Source organism: Pyxicephalus adspersus, chromosome 6 (genome assembly GCF_032062135.1).
Source record: "Pyxicephalus adspersus chromosome 6, UCB_Pads_2.0, whole genome shotgun sequence".
Lineage (NCBI taxonomy): Eukaryota > Metazoa > Chordata > Amphibia > Anura > Pyxicephalidae > Pyxicephalus > Pyxicephalus adspersus.
The window spans coordinates 46,244,305-46,261,585 of NC_092863.1; the positions used below are offsets into that span (position 1 = coordinate 46,244,305).

General features: G+C 38.3%; 1 protein-coding gene across 1 annotated transcript in view; it reads right to left on the reverse strand.

Annotated features, from left to right (window-relative positions):
- The window catches only part of LOC140333749 (clathrin heavy chain 1-like), a 58,076-nt gene that overhangs the window by 12,243 nt on the left and 28,552 nt on the right, over positions 1-17,281 (reverse strand). The window contains exons 7-25 of the mRNA XM_072415629.1: positions 10,864-11,061; positions 10,588-10,788; positions 10,322-10,474; positions 10,121-10,243; positions 8,109-8,246; positions 7,789-7,953; positions 6,741-6,921; positions 5,695-5,858; positions 5,192-5,317; positions 4,168-4,310; positions 3,718-3,952; positions 3,037-3,159; positions 2,571-2,716; positions 2,256-2,439; positions 1,938-2,130; positions 1,671-1,828; positions 1,424-1,588; positions 1,212-1,319; positions 449-616 (exon numbers count right to left, since the gene is read on the reverse strand). Of these exons, the coding sequence (XP_072271730.1) occupies positions 449-616; positions 1,212-1,319; positions 1,424-1,588; positions 1,671-1,828; positions 1,938-2,130; positions 2,256-2,439; positions 2,571-2,716; positions 3,037-3,159; positions 3,718-3,952; positions 4,168-4,310; positions 5,192-5,317; positions 5,695-5,858; positions 6,741-6,921; positions 7,789-7,953; positions 8,109-8,246; positions 10,121-10,243; positions 10,322-10,474; positions 10,588-10,788; positions 10,864-11,061 (3,072 nt within the window). The remainder of the gene's footprint in view (positions 1-448; positions 617-1,211; positions 1,320-1,423; positions 1,589-1,670; positions 1,829-1,937; positions 2,131-2,255; positions 2,440-2,570; positions 2,717-3,036; positions 3,160-3,717; positions 3,953-4,167; positions 4,311-5,191; positions 5,318-5,694; positions 5,859-6,740; positions 6,922-7,788; positions 7,954-8,108; positions 8,247-10,120; positions 10,244-10,321; positions 10,475-10,587; positions 10,789-10,863; positions 11,062-17,281) is intronic.

Consider the following 17,281-nt stretch of genomic DNA (forward strand, 5'->3'; position numbering starts at 1 on the left):
TCCCCATTCTCCATCATGATATTCTCCATTCTTACTCTTTTCTGTCTATGTTTCCGAAGTTTTCCTCTTCGGGTGCCACAAAAGCTTTATTAAACAAGCTGGACTCAAATATGGGTTGTAGAACTGAATATGAGGCTTATTTAAAAATACTTTGAGAATTCATGGAAGGTTGAACCTACAAAGTAGATGTTTTAAATATACAAAAGTTAGTGCTACCTACAAAGGTTTGATTACCCTATGGTTACTTAATTAAGTGTTTTAATTGTGGATCTATTTTTTTTTTACCGATGTTCTTTTTATTTATTTTGTTTGTTATTTTACATTGTGTAACCCTATGTAACATTCTCCATATGTTTGTGTCTTTGTTCTTTTATTGTAATAACTAGAAATACTTCATAAAAATTTCCATTAAAAAATAATATATTGAAGGATAGTAGTTCTTACTCACCTTGGGGATGTTTACCCGTGACCAGAATAACTCCAAGTGCTCCCGCATTTTCTGAGGCTTGAACTTGGAATACAGAATTGCCAGCTCTGTGAACATACCCATGTGTGCACGTTCCAAACCCAGGGCTGCTTCTAGAAGCGCAATTAGTTCCTCAAAAAACCCACGATCCTTTAGAAACAACAGGAAAACAAATAAAATATCAGCAATTATTACAAGGTTTTAATATATATCAATGTATAGCTCATATTAGGATCATATTCTAACCACTTGAGAATAATTTGTAAAAGAACAATTCCGGTCTAAACGCAAGATCCTGCTTTTACAAAAAAGAGAAAATAAAAACCTTCAACATAGGGATCTGATACCTTGAAAATAACAAAAAACAAAACAATTATATAAAAAAGATATTTTAAAATTTTAAAAAATTCCATGCAGATGTAAATTACACAAATAAATGAAGTTCTGAATTTGTCCTGGTGTCAGCCTCTTGCAATCCCTTGTACACAAACATTTAGAATGTGGAGAGAAAAGCAGGAAAAGTAACTAAATCAGTTCCTAAATAAAAAACAAGGCACTGCAAAAGTCACCAGTGTGCCAATTCTTCTTGCGCTATACAGTCACAGGGTGGAGACAGGAATATGTAAAAATAAATGAAAAGAAAAATCCGGTCTTGTGTTTTAATTGACAGGGTTTTTATATACATTTTGTGCTTAACAGTTTGCCTGGAGTTCATTTTTTACCTTATACTGTTTTTCACACCCACCTGATAATAACTGATCAACTCCTCCAGCTCATCAGCATGGATTACAATGTGCAGACCACATATCTGTGCTAAACGGAATTCTGTGCCATCCACACAAGCAAAGCAGACCTAAAAACAGGAATAAAAGTAGATTATATATGTAAACAGTGATAAAACATGACTTTTAACAAATGCATTAACACTCTGTGTGTATAACATAAGAATTTACGTACCTCTTTCCATGTGCGGGTGCTGTTAGCCTTTCGTGCACTGTCCACAGCAGCCTGGTACTCTCCAAGATGTACAAGGGTGGATGCCAACCGGGCAAAATTTGAAACGTTGTTGTAAAGAAGTTTAGCAGCATCATACATTCCTTCTTCATAACATCGATCTCCTACCTAAAATTCAGAGGCAGAATAGTAAAACCTGAAAATATCTCAAGAACTAAAAGCATTGTATAGGAAATATTCTGTGTATAACCTGTTGGATGTGGGCATTATTAGGTCCACCGACAAATTCTTCCAGTTCTGAGAGGCGATTTGTTTTTGCCAGAGCAAATATCAGCTCGGTCTCTACATATGATTCCCTGGCTTTCTTTCTTGCCATCTGTAAGAATTTTACCAAGTCCTCCCAGTTACCTACAAAAATGTACAATTTTTATATTTTCAGCTTTAAAATGTTTGCCTATTACAACAATGTGAATATTCCAATCCTAAATGGTCTTTTGTCACTCTTTATAGCACTCACCATTCTTACTTGCTGCTTGCACAACTTCCATATAAGCAGAGGGGTCATCAGCTTTTATGTAGGAGTCTATAGCTTCCTTAACCAAGTCTTTCTGTAGCTGTGCTCTACCCAGCTGACTCCATACTGCTGGCTCATTGCATCTCTCTGCAAATTCATATGCACGGTCTAGATTTCCAATGTGCTCAATTAAGACCTACAAGATGTGTAGCAGAAAAAAAATTTAACAACCCATAAAGATTTCAAGATATGCTTTACAATATTAAAAACATGTTTGTTTAAAGTAATTTTTTGGGTAAATGACTAGGGAAATTTCTTCACCTGTATGGCAGATGTATTAACATCGAACTTCCTAAAGATAGCAAAGGCCTCTTCAAACAGCTGGTTGCTTATGGCAATGTTGGCAATGTCTGGTGCATCATAGTTATCTAAGCGGTTGATATACTCCATTACACGTGTTCGGTCAGCCTTGATGGCGGTAAGTATCAATAGATTTTGCAAGTTCCTGAAAACAAACGGTAATGTCAATAAACAGATAAACTATGAACAATATCATCATTACAGACTTTAACCCTTTTAAACCACCCACCATTGTTTCTATTCTTTTCACAGTATTCTATTACCTCCCCATCTGACCTGTGCTCACTGAACACGGAGTTGTCCAAAACAATCTTCTCTAGAAGCTCAATGAGTTCATTAGGGAGATCAGCCAGCATGAATGCTTTCACAGTCACTGACACCTCTTCAGGATCCTGTGTCTCTGACAGAGCAGTCTGCACCACCTTTATGGAAGGGGGGAAAAAAAAGCAGATTATAAATCTGTATTGAGAATTACCAAAATATTTTAATAACCACAGATATGAAAACCTATAATTTTAATGTAACCTGATTTTTCATGTAAAGGGCAAACTGTTCCCATATTGTACACAATTATTCGATATGAATGCTGCATTCACAATTAATTTGTTAGGAAGTACAAAGTTTATTTGGGATGGAGGTTAAAGGGGAAAAAGATATCACGCAAAATGACATTTGTCATTCACTCTCAATTTTCACTCTGAAGTATGCCATTTGAAAAGGATGACTGTCAATACATATATACCTGGTCGATCAGCTGCCGTCTGAATGGATTGTTTTCTTCAAGGACATTTGCCCACAGGTCAGCATCTTTTCTTCGCACAAGGTAACGGGCTTCACTCTTAAACAGAGAGTTTTCATTGCACACCTAAAAATGAAAGAATAATTTATTTCCCAATTCACATAAAACTAAAAAGGTCACTTACCCAAAACTGGTGCTTTAAGTTTTTGAGGATTTACTATAGGTAGTATTCTCTATTACTTTGATAACACAGATAAATAAGCAAACCTTTGCTTGGATTTGGCAGGGTAAACTAACCACTGACACAACTAAGATAAATAAAGAAGCCAATGGAAAATTTATTGGATTGCAAATAAACTGGGTTTGGGTCCTGTCTTCAGCTGTAACATCAATACATGGAAAAGTCTGCGAAGCAGGGGATGGGTTTTTCCCATCAAGAGCAATTGTGGTCTTAATAAAGCTTAAACTCCAAGTAAAAATTTGGCATATTTGGAAAATAAATTGTATCACATCGTGGTGCTGCATACTCAGCTTTCATCATTTTTTTAGGAACGTGAATATATACCTTAGGAAGTGCTCATTTCTTCCAAAGCTTACTTTAGAATTGATTGTTTTCGCTGCAAAACATCACAATTTCTTGACAAAATGCACAAAAATATAATATGTATAATATGTAGCACCAACCTTGATGAGCTCCAAGTCACACTGACCCCTCTCATAAGCTACGCAGGCCAGATGCGGGTCCCTTTTCTCACAGTATTTGCCTACTACACAACTGTCATAAAAAGGGTTCTCCCGCAGAAAGCGTTCAGGATTGTTGTTGCTGTCAATGTAGATCTTGGCCAAAGCATTGTGTGTTGCTGGCTCCTCACATCCCTCATGGATTCTGGATTCCAGCCATGGTAAGAGTAGTTTAAGCCTGATATGGAGAAGACAAAAAGACTAAAGGATGCCACCCAATGTAGTAGGTACTAATTCAGAATTCAACAATTTTTGACAAGCGATTAACTGAACTGATTTTTAAGCTTATTAACTGAAAATACTAAAATCATGGTTAATGTGCAGTTACATAAAAAGGAGCTCATGTTGCACAGAAATTAAATATAATTTTCTTTCAACACTTTACTTACTGACCTGTTTCTTTTTTCCACTTCAGCTACAAGCTCATCAGTTGAAAACTGTCCATGTACAACCATTATGAGATTCTTAATGACATCTTCCGAACAGTCCACATCCAGCAATCCTCCCACTACTGCAGGAATACGGCTGGGGTTCACCTAGATGTGAAGACAATACATCTAATGTGAAGGTAACAAAGGGGTGCTTACAGAGCAGCAGTTCTTCATTCAGGTGGAGTGCTGCAACTGTATCACTTAGTAACATTTAAAAAGTGTGTATGCAGAACAATTTGTTTGATGTTGGACTCAAAGACTCAAATCACAGCACATACATCCTAAAGAGGAACTAAACTAAAAAAGTGCCTTGAAAAAAAAAAAAAATACTCTTACCTTCAATCCCGCAGCGCAGTCTGATCCATCCGTGGGGTCCCGCATCGTCCCCGGAGCCGGCGCTCCGGGCACTACCATCTTCTCCTCTTATTCCTGGTTCTTCATTCTACATCACCTGACCCAGGCACAGGGATTGGGCGACGTAGGATGGAAAAAAACTGCAGATGCACGGGGTGGGCAAATTTTTCTCTTTGCTCGAAAAGGCTCTTTCTGCACATGCACGAGATGCTCAGGCATGCGCAGAAGGAGCACTCAAGAGCCTCTTAGGATGCGCTACGTAGGTATCCGAGGCGGCTTTGCGCTCCCATTCATTGAATTAGGGGGGCAGTGCTGTACCCTTTAAAAAAAAACTGAATTTTTACCTTACATAAAAGGGTTGTCTACCCTTCAATGTAAAGTAAAATTACTGAGTTTAGGTACGCTTTAAGTCACTGTTTTACAGAAGCACTATCTTTGTTGGTAAAACAAATATATACATTTTGTTTGCTATGGTAAAGCCTACAAAAGTTACCATGTGACCCGCCTATGAAGAAAGTTTGGCAAATAGTCTAGTTGCACAGACATTATTCAGTGTATTAAATGTGCAACAGTGAGAGACTAATAATGTTGTAAGCAGAAAAGAATGCATGCTTAGAGAAGATGTGACTTACCTTTTGCACATAGATTTCAATGTACTTCTGGAGGTTGTTACGATAAAGGTACAACACTAAATCATGTACAAAGTCAAATCGGTCACAGACAATGATTAACGGAAGTTGGTCAGTAAGTTTGGCCTCCTAAACAAAATGGGAAAAAATAAAAGCATTACTAAGATGTATTTAACAGGCAAACAGACTGTTTTTATATTTTATCATGCAGATATGCTTACACAATAACGAATATGGAAAACCTAACAGGATCTGGATATTGTAAGGCTGTATACCACTACACACACTCTTACAGTCACACATATTTACACATTTATGTATTTATCATTTGGAAATGTTGACTGCAAAATTACATGGTGATGCACTAATGCAGAACATATACATACCTATAAATGAATAATTACAGTAACTGATTATTCCTTTTCTCAGCTCTCTAAACTAACATTTTAAGGTACAAACAAATTATAATACATTGTGTAAAAAGAACAAAACTCAAATGGACATACCTTCAAAAAGTTTTTGACACGTTCAGGGTTGTAACAGTTGCTTTCCCTACATATCCGCTCAACCTCCTTGATCTGTCCAGTCTTGCAGGCTGCCTGGATGTACTTGAAGTGAACATCAGGATCTTGGCTAAAATTAACAATAGATCCCAAAAAGTAGAAAAGCCCTAAAAAGTAAAAAACATTTGTCACTAATCACCACTAAAGATGAGAAAAATACACACATATGCTAAGTTCTAGGCAAACTATTATCAGTCAGTAGCTCAAACTGCAGTTTACTGTGACTATTCAGACAGAATAATGTATCTTAGGACATCAGCCAAAGACAGGGTACCAGCCCTGTCTGGACAACCGAAATTTGTTGCGGTTGCAAGCAAAGATTGAAAATTACCTTACTGAAGTATGACTCAGCAGTAAGCGTAAGACAAAATAAATGTGTATTGGTTGAGTAGCTGTAGAAGATGATCTATACTATTACGATTCGTAAAATTCAAACTGTCATGAAGCCTCTACTTCACACAGCAGAGAAAAGTTAAGAAATTTGTGTTACTAGACTCTTGTGGCTTTTTTCCACTCTACCTTCATTTTTATTGTTGGTTTCATGCATTTTAAGCTGGTTGAGCCCAGTGCAAATTTTTAAATCACAGTACATGCATTTTTTCAGCAACTGTATGGACCCCTATTGCTGCCTTTTAAATGGACTTCAACTTTTCAATGTTTTTTCAGTCACAGACCCAGAGACATAAATGGCATTCATTAGTTCTGAATGCAATAACTTTATACCTTTTCCAAGCCTGTAAGATTTATTTATTTTCAGGAAAGCAAGGAAATTAGCAATTGTATTACATCGGGAGGGGCAGCCTCCCAGGTTTTTAATGTAAAGGAGGACACCAAAATATTATCAACTGTATTTTACCTTGCAAAATTTGCAGTCACCCTTTTGCTTCCATTCACCTTTTTTGCACACTGTAGATGTTGTATAGAGTCATATAATCAAATGGAGCTTTGAACCATTAGAAAAGTAAAGACATCTGATCAAATGCACATACCTTCATAACTCTTGAAAGATTCAAAGAGCTCTATCAAAGTTTGGGTGCCCAACTGTTCATGGTACTTAGATGCCACCTGGACACAGAGCTGAAGATTCTGCCGGATGTTGGCTGACAGCATAGCTCGCAAACACTCCACGGAATCCTCTACTGACAATGATCCAAAGAAGTTCACCAACCACTGATAAAAAAAACATTTTAGTAAGACACAATAGCTTACTAGCTGTTAAATACTTATAAAACAAACAATAGTTTAGTAACTAGCACACTCTTAGTGGCCTAGCTAGATTGTTAAGGTCTATGGAAGAGAGTAGTGGGAAAGTTGGTATGTATTCCAGGAACCAGACTTTGCTGAGGGGAAACAAATCAAGAAACAAAATACTGATTAAATTATTATTTCACAAAGAAAGAGGAGTTGGTTATATCTACGCTAAATCGAATTATCCTCCAATAAAGACAAAATTTACTAAAATGTGCAATCACTGTATGTAACTTCATGGTCTGTGAATAAAGCTCACCAATGATGTTAAACTAAAGGTAAAACCTCCTTTGGTTTTACCAACAGCTGGGCAGTTTAAAGGCCTCTCTGAATTTGAATCTTTGAATACATATTGATTGCATATTTTTTCTTTTTTTTCATGGTAGCTTAGTATATTACATCCTTATGGTGTATTATAACAACCTAAAGGATATACAATATTACAACCTAAAGGAGACTGGACAGGCATTATGTAGTCAGAGTGTACCGAGTATGTTGAAAATACATCAGTACTAGAAACAGCATTTCCATTGTAGAAAGTGAAGCCCATCATAGATAAGTGGATGTGGCTGGAAAACAATATTACTTGATTGTGCCATAAACATGCAGTCCTGGTGTCAGTGTTATCATAGGGGAACAAGGGTAACTTGCAAAATCCATTTCAGATAGCCAGTCCCTTCACATTCATTCTAAAAGCAGTTGGTCAGGGTGAATCTGCTGTGGGGATATGCCTTCAGACATGTAATCACCTCCCTGCCCAACCACTATATCCATCAAATACCAGCTCACCTCTGGATTAAGAAGATGAGTGTGTACCACAGCTCGCTTAATATCATACGGGTCAGTGTAATGCTCCAGTGCTCTCTGAAGCAGTCCAGCCTTCTCACACAGCTGGGCAATGTGTGCTCTATCATAATGAGTGAACATTTGATTCCCAAGGATAGCATCTGCAACCTAAATGTGATGGAGGAAAAAATGGAGATCAATCAGAATACCCCACAGAAAACAAAGGAAGGATTAATGAAAGGAAACCCATTTTAACACAACTGAAAATTGAATCCATATGTGTATTCGGCTTAAAGTATGCCAAGTGAATAAAACCAAGGTACCTGTGGAGCATGTATCAGGTTCATCTCCAAGAGACGAGTCTGCAAGTGACCTTCAGCTGGCCTGTTGTTCTTCAATGCATCTAGCAGAAATGAAGTACACTGCTGGATGAGGCTGTTCTCCATAAACACATCAACAATCTGGGAACAAGAAACCACCAAATCAAACATGAATCTGAAGACATACATTTTGCTTTGTGCCAGAAAGAGCAAGACCCAAAGCAGTCATTTGTTAATATCCCTATTTTAAAATAAAGTTATATATATTTATTTGTAATCTGAATGATGTGGCGATTTTTCATTGAATACAATAATAGTACAATTTAATAGTATACATATTTAAATTTAAACCAAATACTTATTTACTTATATAAAGAATTTATTAGAAATGCCATAAAAATGAATGTGAATAAATACACTCATGTTGTGTTTTTTTTTTATAACCATTTAAATGGAAAATGAAAATGTAATCACATGTAATCACATAGTGGCTCAGTCTCTATATATTTTCTACACCCTTTATAAAAGTATTTTGTACTATTGAGTTAGTTATGATGGGCCACTTCCATTAAATGATGATGATGATGTTTTGTGAAATATTGTTGACTGTCAGTAAGGGGAGCTACGTGGGGGAAGGATCTTTTTTTTTTGTGTGTGTGTATTCATATGTACCCTTGTAACGACAACCTCGCTGATTTAGAACGGGTTGCAGAAAATACAACAGGAATGATAAGCAGGACTTCAGAATTTCAGTTGCTATCTGCAAGTTTTAGAGTCTGGTGTGTTCCTACTACTAATGTTCATCACTACTTACATCACTAAAGCTGATTGCAAAAAAAATAAAATAAAAACAAACGTTTTAACTGGTAAATTTGAAACCGTTAAGCAGTGTAAAAAGATAAGCAGTATATATTTCAAGAGCTTGAACAGATTTGTCATTTGCAATTTAGGGTGTCCAAAGACTTACACATACACTGTTTATTTCTTGAGACATAAAATCACATTTGGGTTTATCACCCCTTCTTAGACACAATGCTCAAGAATTTAAGGAGAAATATAATGTACTATGTACATAATGTATAATATATATATGTATATAATAAACAAGTTGACAATCGAAAATCCACCCATCGTTTACTTGACATGGCATGGCTTTACTTGGCATGAATTTCAGATTGCATATTCAATACAGGAACTGCAGTACACTGTTTGGCCACTAATGTTTTGGCGCTGTTCTGTGGAAACACTTGCTTGCTCAACTAAATACACGTTGAGACTTCCCTGCTGCCTGCTCCCTGGAACTGCTCCCTGGAAGGCTGCTCTGTGTGTGGAGGTAAGCATAAAAAAAAATCTGTGATTTTCTAAAATCCGCCGCACCTCAGGTCCCGAGGTTGCCGGATTTTTGATAGTCAACCTGTAAATGTATGTATATAATGTAGAATAAATGAGGAAATAATATTTCTTCCATTTGGTGTTAAACAAAAAAAGCACAGAAGGGTGAAAATGTTTTCAGCTTTCAGCCAATTAGAAAAACATTTGTTAAAAATAAAAAAAAACATACATACAATGTACCTGCTTTTCCAGCTACAAATGTAACATAAAAAAGAACTGGGTTCACCCCTCCCATTTTTTTTAATATAAACTGTAGATAACAAATATATTATAGTAATCTCTGCAGTACAAACTAGTTAAAGTCCCTTACTGATGTGATTACACACAGAACATTGACTCATAATTACATTGTGTAGGCTCATGACCTATAATTGGATTATACAGGACTCTACAGAAAAGGCATAATTACAGTTTAATTATTGATAGGTGGGCGTATAATTGATCAATTAAATGTAAAAATAGAGAAAAAGAATCTAAGAGAGTCACAGCTGGATATGAACATTTAAGCCTTTCTTCAAGATGAAAGTTGTTCAAATTGTATACATAATGGGTTTTCTAGAGTATCAATAATTTTGTAACATGTCATTTAAGGCTGCATGTCACAGAACTTCTGGTCACCTTACCTGGTTTATATTGGCAAGCGGCTCCTCATCCTGTACAAGCATCTGAGCAAATTGTAGGCCCTGATCTGGGCTGATCCTCATGACACTTCGAAGTAAGAAGATCCAATCTGGGGTGTAACCCACCTAGATAAACAAAATCAAAAATAATAAGTGGCTAAAAACAAAATCCACATACTTTAAATGCCATTGAAAGTGACCTACCTTTTTGGCATAAAGAACTATCTTCTGGAATTGTCCAGTCTCTGCAAAGCACTGGATAACCTTATTTGGCACACTAGCACGAAGGTAAACACTAAGTGCAAGGGTTGGATCCACTGCTTTTACCAAGTCTCCCAGATCCTCAGAGCACTCCAGCTTAATAAAGAAACATGGAAGAAATGGTGTTAACAAGTATATTATGTATCCACTGTATGTATGACTATCAATTTGATTTACTGTGCTGCTGGTAATTTATAAACAGCTCTTACCTTATCTTCCTTTAACCACTTCTCCAAGAGCTGCTTGCGCCCTTGTTGCAGGACCGGCCTGCAAAGCTCTAGTGATTCTAGTTTGTTTAACTGGCCCTGGTCTAGTAAAATCCCAAAATATTGGAGCAGAGGTGATGCTTGTCCAGGCTGTGCTGGTACAGTCTGAAACTTTCTGATAGTGTCTGCTGTACGAAGAATTCCCTGGAAAGATCAAAAATGTCAAAATTATGAAGTAAACACTTAAACATTACTTAGGGTCTGAGAAAGCTCGGATACCTTTGGAGCAGATGCAGCTACTTTGGCAGCTTCTGAGTAATTCCCTTGAGCAAACAAGGTGTTAAACTTTCTTGCAAAGAGCTCTTCAGCTCCAGCTAAGTTGCTTCGGATTGCCATTCGCAGGCCCAAGTCTGGATTTTGCAACACGTTTGTAGCATAATTCACAATATTGTCTTCTTCTACACAAACGGAGAGTACCTGAAAAAGAATACATTCATTATTCTCCACTGTATAAATGTAATAATCCAAAAATCAAAGAAAATGTATTATGCCAATAAAAAAAACCTATGGGCTTTGCTCTGGGATTACATCATTGCACAGTTTGATTTTTAAAAGTTTTTCTTTCATTCAATTTTAATGTAGCAAGTTTTTAGAGTATCCAAAGCTGGAATATATCCTGAGAATTACATCTTGTTGGCAGCACAAGTGTGAATATTTTTTTTTTTTTTTTTTTTTTTTTTTTTTTTTTTTTTTTGGGGGGGGTTGCTGATATTGGGGGTCACAAGTGTCTCATTGCATTTTCATTTCTTTTTGGTATTGTTATTCTAACCCTAGCTTTTCAGGTTAGGTTGTTGTGTGCACTGCAGGTATGCCCAAATAACTCAGTGTTTCCCAATTGCTTGGATTCAATTTATATGTTATGTTTCCATGTTATGTCCTATGTGGATCCCCTTGGGCGGGATCGAAAGGATACCGCGGTTGGCTGACACTTCCCCACATAGGTACACTATCCTTAGTAGACGGAATTTGGTGCTCCCCCCCTCCTGCCCCCGAATTAGGTTTCCACCCAGCGGGTGTGAATTGGCCCACCTCACCCACTTTAGTTCCATTCCCTAACCCTTTAGTTTAGTTTCTCTCCACTCCTTACCCAGACCTCCCTGGTCCCTTCTCCCATTCCCTTTTCCTACAACTGCATGACATATCAGATGCCACAGATGTCTTCACAGTGCCCAAAAGTGCAATCATTGCAAGTTCGCGCCCTCAATGTCAAGGGGCTCAACAGCCCTGCTAAACGCTTCCAACTCTTGTACACCCAACACAAGGCAGGAATCCACATTCTCCTGCTCCAGGAGACCCATTTTCAAACCAATAAGTTACCATCCCTCCGCAATAGGTATTATCCCACCTGGTACCATAGCACCAATACTGACGCCAAAACCAGGGGAGTTTCTATTGCGTTTAACAAATCATTGCCAATCCAAGTTACAGCCACTCATGCCGACCCCCAGGGGAGATACTCGTTTCTCAAGGTGTCCATCTAGGGAAAGATGTTTACTATAGTTTCCTTGTACTCGCCATACTACCAAACGTGTCTTTAATTAAATATTTAGACACTTTAAAGAGGTTTGCTGAAGGCACCATTATTGCGGGGGGTGACCTCAACATTGCTCTTGATCCCCAAATAGACACATCCTCAGGGAAACCCCCCATATCCTTTGCACGATTAAAAGCATTTCAGGCTAAATTGAATGAGCTCAGGTTAATAAATGTTTGGCGCACCTTACACGCCACTGATAGGGATTTTACGTTCTATGCCAATCCACATCGAGTGTGCTCACATATAGAATATATTTTAGTCAGTCACTCTGCACTGCACTGGCACCCCCACTCACACTATTGATACCTGTCCATGGTCAGATCCTTTGTATGTCTCGGTCATATTTCAGCTCCCCCAGCTGTCCTGCAAGGGGTGGACATGACAGTGTAACGACTCCCTGTTCAAGGACACCGTTTGTGCCAAGGCGGTTGTCGATGCGATAACCATTTTTATGCAGGACCATATTTCAGACACCACTCCTGTTCCCATGCAATGGGATTCCATGAAGGCTGTTATCAGTGGGGTCCTAGTTCAGCAGGGCTTACGACTGAAGAGGATTTGATCACAGGATATCCAGCGTATGATAGATAAAATTTGAGATTTAGAAAGGTTTCATAAACGAACCTTGTCCTCAGACACCTTTTTAGAATTGACTGCAGCTAGGACCAACTTACTAGAGCTCTATGATCTGGCACACCAGCACTATAAGGATCGGTTTCGTAAGATGGTATAGCAAAATGGGGATAAATGTGGCAGGTTGTTGTCAAAAGGACTTCACCTTCGCGCACCTGTTACTTACATACCATCTATACGTATGGCTCATGGTGATTTGACAGCCATCCCCCAGGCTTTTGTATGTTGCGGAGACAGCTCTCCCCACACTGGATCCCGAGGTGGTGTTTTTTTGGAGTCCCCCTTCACGGAGGAAGAGGTGGCATTTGCTAATAAATCTATGCCAACGGGGAAAAGCCCCGGCCCGGACAGGTTTACACCCTAATTCTACAAACAGCATGTTTCTAATCTGGTTCCTTTCCTGACAAGGGTGTTTTCCTCTATATCTGATGATAACCCCTCCCCAGCCCAAGGTCTATAAGCTCATAACACCGTTCTTCCTAAAGCCAGGCAAAGACCATACTTTGTGCTCCAACTATAGACCCATCTCCCTCATTAATGTAGATGCCAAAATATTCTCCAAGTTGATAGCCAATAGACTTACGAAACACATGCCACATTTAATACAAATATATTAGGTTGGATTTATTCACAGGCACGAGGCTAGGGATAACCCCCTTAAAAACATCCTTCTCACCTAATATGTTAAAACTTTGCGGATTCAAATGTGCATTCTTTCGATAGACGCCGAGAAGGCTTTTGATAAGGTCAGTTGGTCCTTTATGCATGCTACATTACGCCAGGTTCCAGTATGATCTCCAGAATATACCCATATGAGAATACATATCTCCTTCAGCGAGAGTACAGGTTAATGGATCCCTTTCGGATTAATTTAGGATTTTGAATTGGACCAGGCAGGGTTGCCCTTTATCCCCTTTACTCTACACTTTACTCTACACTGGTTATGGTGCACTTGACTGTAGCGCTCAGAAATAATTCAGATATGAGAGGGGTCCAATTGGGTGAGAACCACTTTTTTTAAATTGTCCTTATATGCAGACGATCTATTATACATCACTTCTCCCCATATCACTGTGCCCTCTGTTTTGAAGGAATTCGAGAAATTCAGTTATTTTAGTAACTTTGAAGTCAATTTCCCTCAACGTCTCCCTGACCACACCACAGGAGTTGTCCCTGAGCTCCAATACCTCCAATAATAGAATTTGTAAGGCCATAAAATATTTAGGAGTGCATATCACGTCGGACTTCAATAACCCTTTTTTCTCTTAATTACAACCCGTTGATCAGCAAATTGAAATCGGATTTACTGAAATAGAACTCTCTATGCCTCTCCTGGTTCGCTAGGATCAACATGCTAAAAATGGATATCCTCCCTAAACTGTTGTACATTTTTCAAATAGTTCCAATTTTTCTCCCTACTATATTTCTCCGTAACATTCATAAACTGTTTTTACGAAATCTAAATGTATGGGAGGCATAGGGGTCCCAGATGTTATATTGTACTACAAAGCTTTGGTCCTGGTCAGAATGATTGATTGATTCCACAACAAGGACCAAAAAAGCTGGGTAGGGTTAGAAGAATCTCTTTCTCCAGTAGATTTGAGATCCCTTCCATGGATAGATCAACACATCCTTGGTACAAACACTTCTCTACATGGTCTCAAATCTGATCTCCAACGTTTATGGATATTCTTATTCTTAATCTACAGTTGAGTACATCATGAGAAAGAAACAAAAACAATACACTGGTGAACTCAGCAACGCCAAAAGACCTGGACGTCCGCGGAAGACAACAGTGGTGGATGATCGCAGAATAATTTCCACAGTGAAGAGAAACCCCTAGTGTTTATCGATGATGTGACACAGGACAGAAGCAGCCGAATGAATTCTGAGGTGTTCAGAGACATAGTGTCTGCTCAAATCCAGCTACATGTAGTCGTTTCATAATACACATGGACAATGACCCAAAACATACAGCCAAAGCAACCCAGGAGTTTATTAAAGCAATGAAGTGGAATATTCTTGAATGGCCAAGTCAGTCACTTGATCTGAACCCAATCGAGCTTGCATTTCACTTGTAGAAGACTAAACTATGGACAGAAAGGCCCACAAACAGCAAATGAAAGCCGCTGCAGTAAAGGCCTGGCAGAGCATTAAAAAGGAGGAAACCCAGCGTCTGGTGATGTCCATGGGTTCAAGACTACAGACTGTCATTGCCAGCAAAGGGTTTTCCACTAAGTATTAGAAATGAACATTTTATTTTCAGCTTTTTATTTGTCCAATTACTTTTGAGCCCCTGAAATGAAGTGACTGTGTTAAAAAAGGCTTTAGTTCCTCACATTTTTATGAAATCTTTTTGTTCAACCCACGGAATTAAAGCTGAACATCTGCAGTTCAACTGCATCTGAATTGTATCACTTAAAAATTGTGGTAATGTACAGAACCAAAATTAGAAAAAAGTTGTCTCTGTCCAAATATTTATGGACCTAACTGTATTCGTGTGATAAACTGTATGGAAAAGCCATGAAGAATTTAAATAATTTTAATTTTGCATATTCATTTTTACATTTTAGTAATTTAAAGTTGAGCTCCAGCCAGTCAGCTACACTGATTAATTTTTTTGGGAGCAGTTTTAACTTAAAAAAAAAAAATGTTTCTTTTTATCTAGTCCTTAGATTTACACCGCCCTAAGACATAAATCATAACCCTAAGACACGTAGATGAAGCTATGTTAGAATTATTGATCATAGAAGGGAGATACAATGGATTACTCTTTACATTCTACCCAATAGACAAGCAGCAGGAATAAACAGTTTAAGTCATCTTTATGCACATGCTACTTCTCACCGCGTTAGCATCAAACATGCCTGACTGGCTCTCAGTGCCGCCACTCCCCCTCCTGGTCTGAATGCTATAATGGAGGACAGCAAGTCACTGATACTATAACAATTTAGCGTTTTTAAAGTAGCAGATTTTTTAAAATATTAATTAAAACATTTATTAATTTGCCAAATGTACCCAATGGTAAAAAGCATGCTGAGAAGGTGATCTGCAGTCAATAATCAAGAGCATGGGAAGGCAGAGTAGTATCAAGCCGCTGCAGTAAAGGCCTTGCAGAGCATTAAAGAGGAGGAAACCCAGCATCTGGTGATGTCCATGAGTTCAAGACTACAGGCTGTCATTGCCAGCAGAGGGTTTTCAACCAAGTATTGGAAATATATATTTTATTTTCAGCTTTATAATGTGTCCATTTGCTTGCAATCTCTTTGTTCAACCCACTGAATTAAAGCTGAAAGTCTGCAATTCAAATGCATCTGAGTTGTTTCATTTAAAATTAATTGTGGTAATGTACAGAACCAAAATTAGAAAAAAGTTGTCTGTCCAAATATTTATGGACCTAACTGTATATCCTCGTTGCCAGATACATCTGTACTGTCCAGAGCACTGTTGCGGTCACCCTCACCACCCACTCATGTCATCTCCCTACTCTACAAGCTCCTCAAAAGGGAAGCCTCTACGGGCACTCCAATATACACATGATTTTGGGAATATGACCTGGACATGGTAGTATCTGCAGAGGACTGGGAGAAATCTTTTGCTCTTACACATAAGCTCTCAGCTGCAAGGCACAAGAAACCAATTACAAGATCCTGTCACGTTGGTACGTATGCCGCAGACCTCCATTGTATTTCCCCTGACATTTCTGATAGATGCTGGCGTTGCCTTACACACAGAGGTCCCAAGTATGGTGGGCATGCCCAATGATTTGCCATTTTTGGGATACGATTATCAAAATTTACAATGATTGTACAGGTTAAAACGTGCCAAATAACCCTAAGGTCACTGTTGTCCATGATTCTGGGTTCACTTAAATCTATTTAACGAAGTGTACTTCGCCACTTTCTTGCGGCTGCCAGAATGCTTATCCCCAGATATTGGAAACAAGCAGTAACCCCGACTATTAAGGAATGGTTAACAGAATTGGAAAAAATCTGTCATATGGGACAATTAGTGGTGGATGATACTGGTAGGTTGGAACAATTCAAGTTTACTTGGTTGGCTTGGTATAAAGAACCCCCCCCAATTCCAGGTGTACGTATTATAATGGTAGATATTATTATATTGTAGCTCCAATATATTTTACCCACGGCATCATTCAATTCAATAAACCTTTCTTCCCTCTCGCCTACACCTTCCTTATTCACATAGTGACCCGTCTTACCTGGGCTGGTTTGTTGTATATGTTGTCTTGTTTATACTGTTAAAATATTGAATTTATGTCTGACAGGGCACAGAACTGTGATTGTATTTTTATCAGAATATATGTGCTGACTTATCAGTCTTCTTGTGCACTGCGATAAGGCACTGGAGGCCCTCTGTCCCTCTACAAAGTTGAACTAGTGGGTTATATTTGTATATGTATGATACAATTTCCTAGGTTGGCCTTTGTACCTTGATACTGTTGTT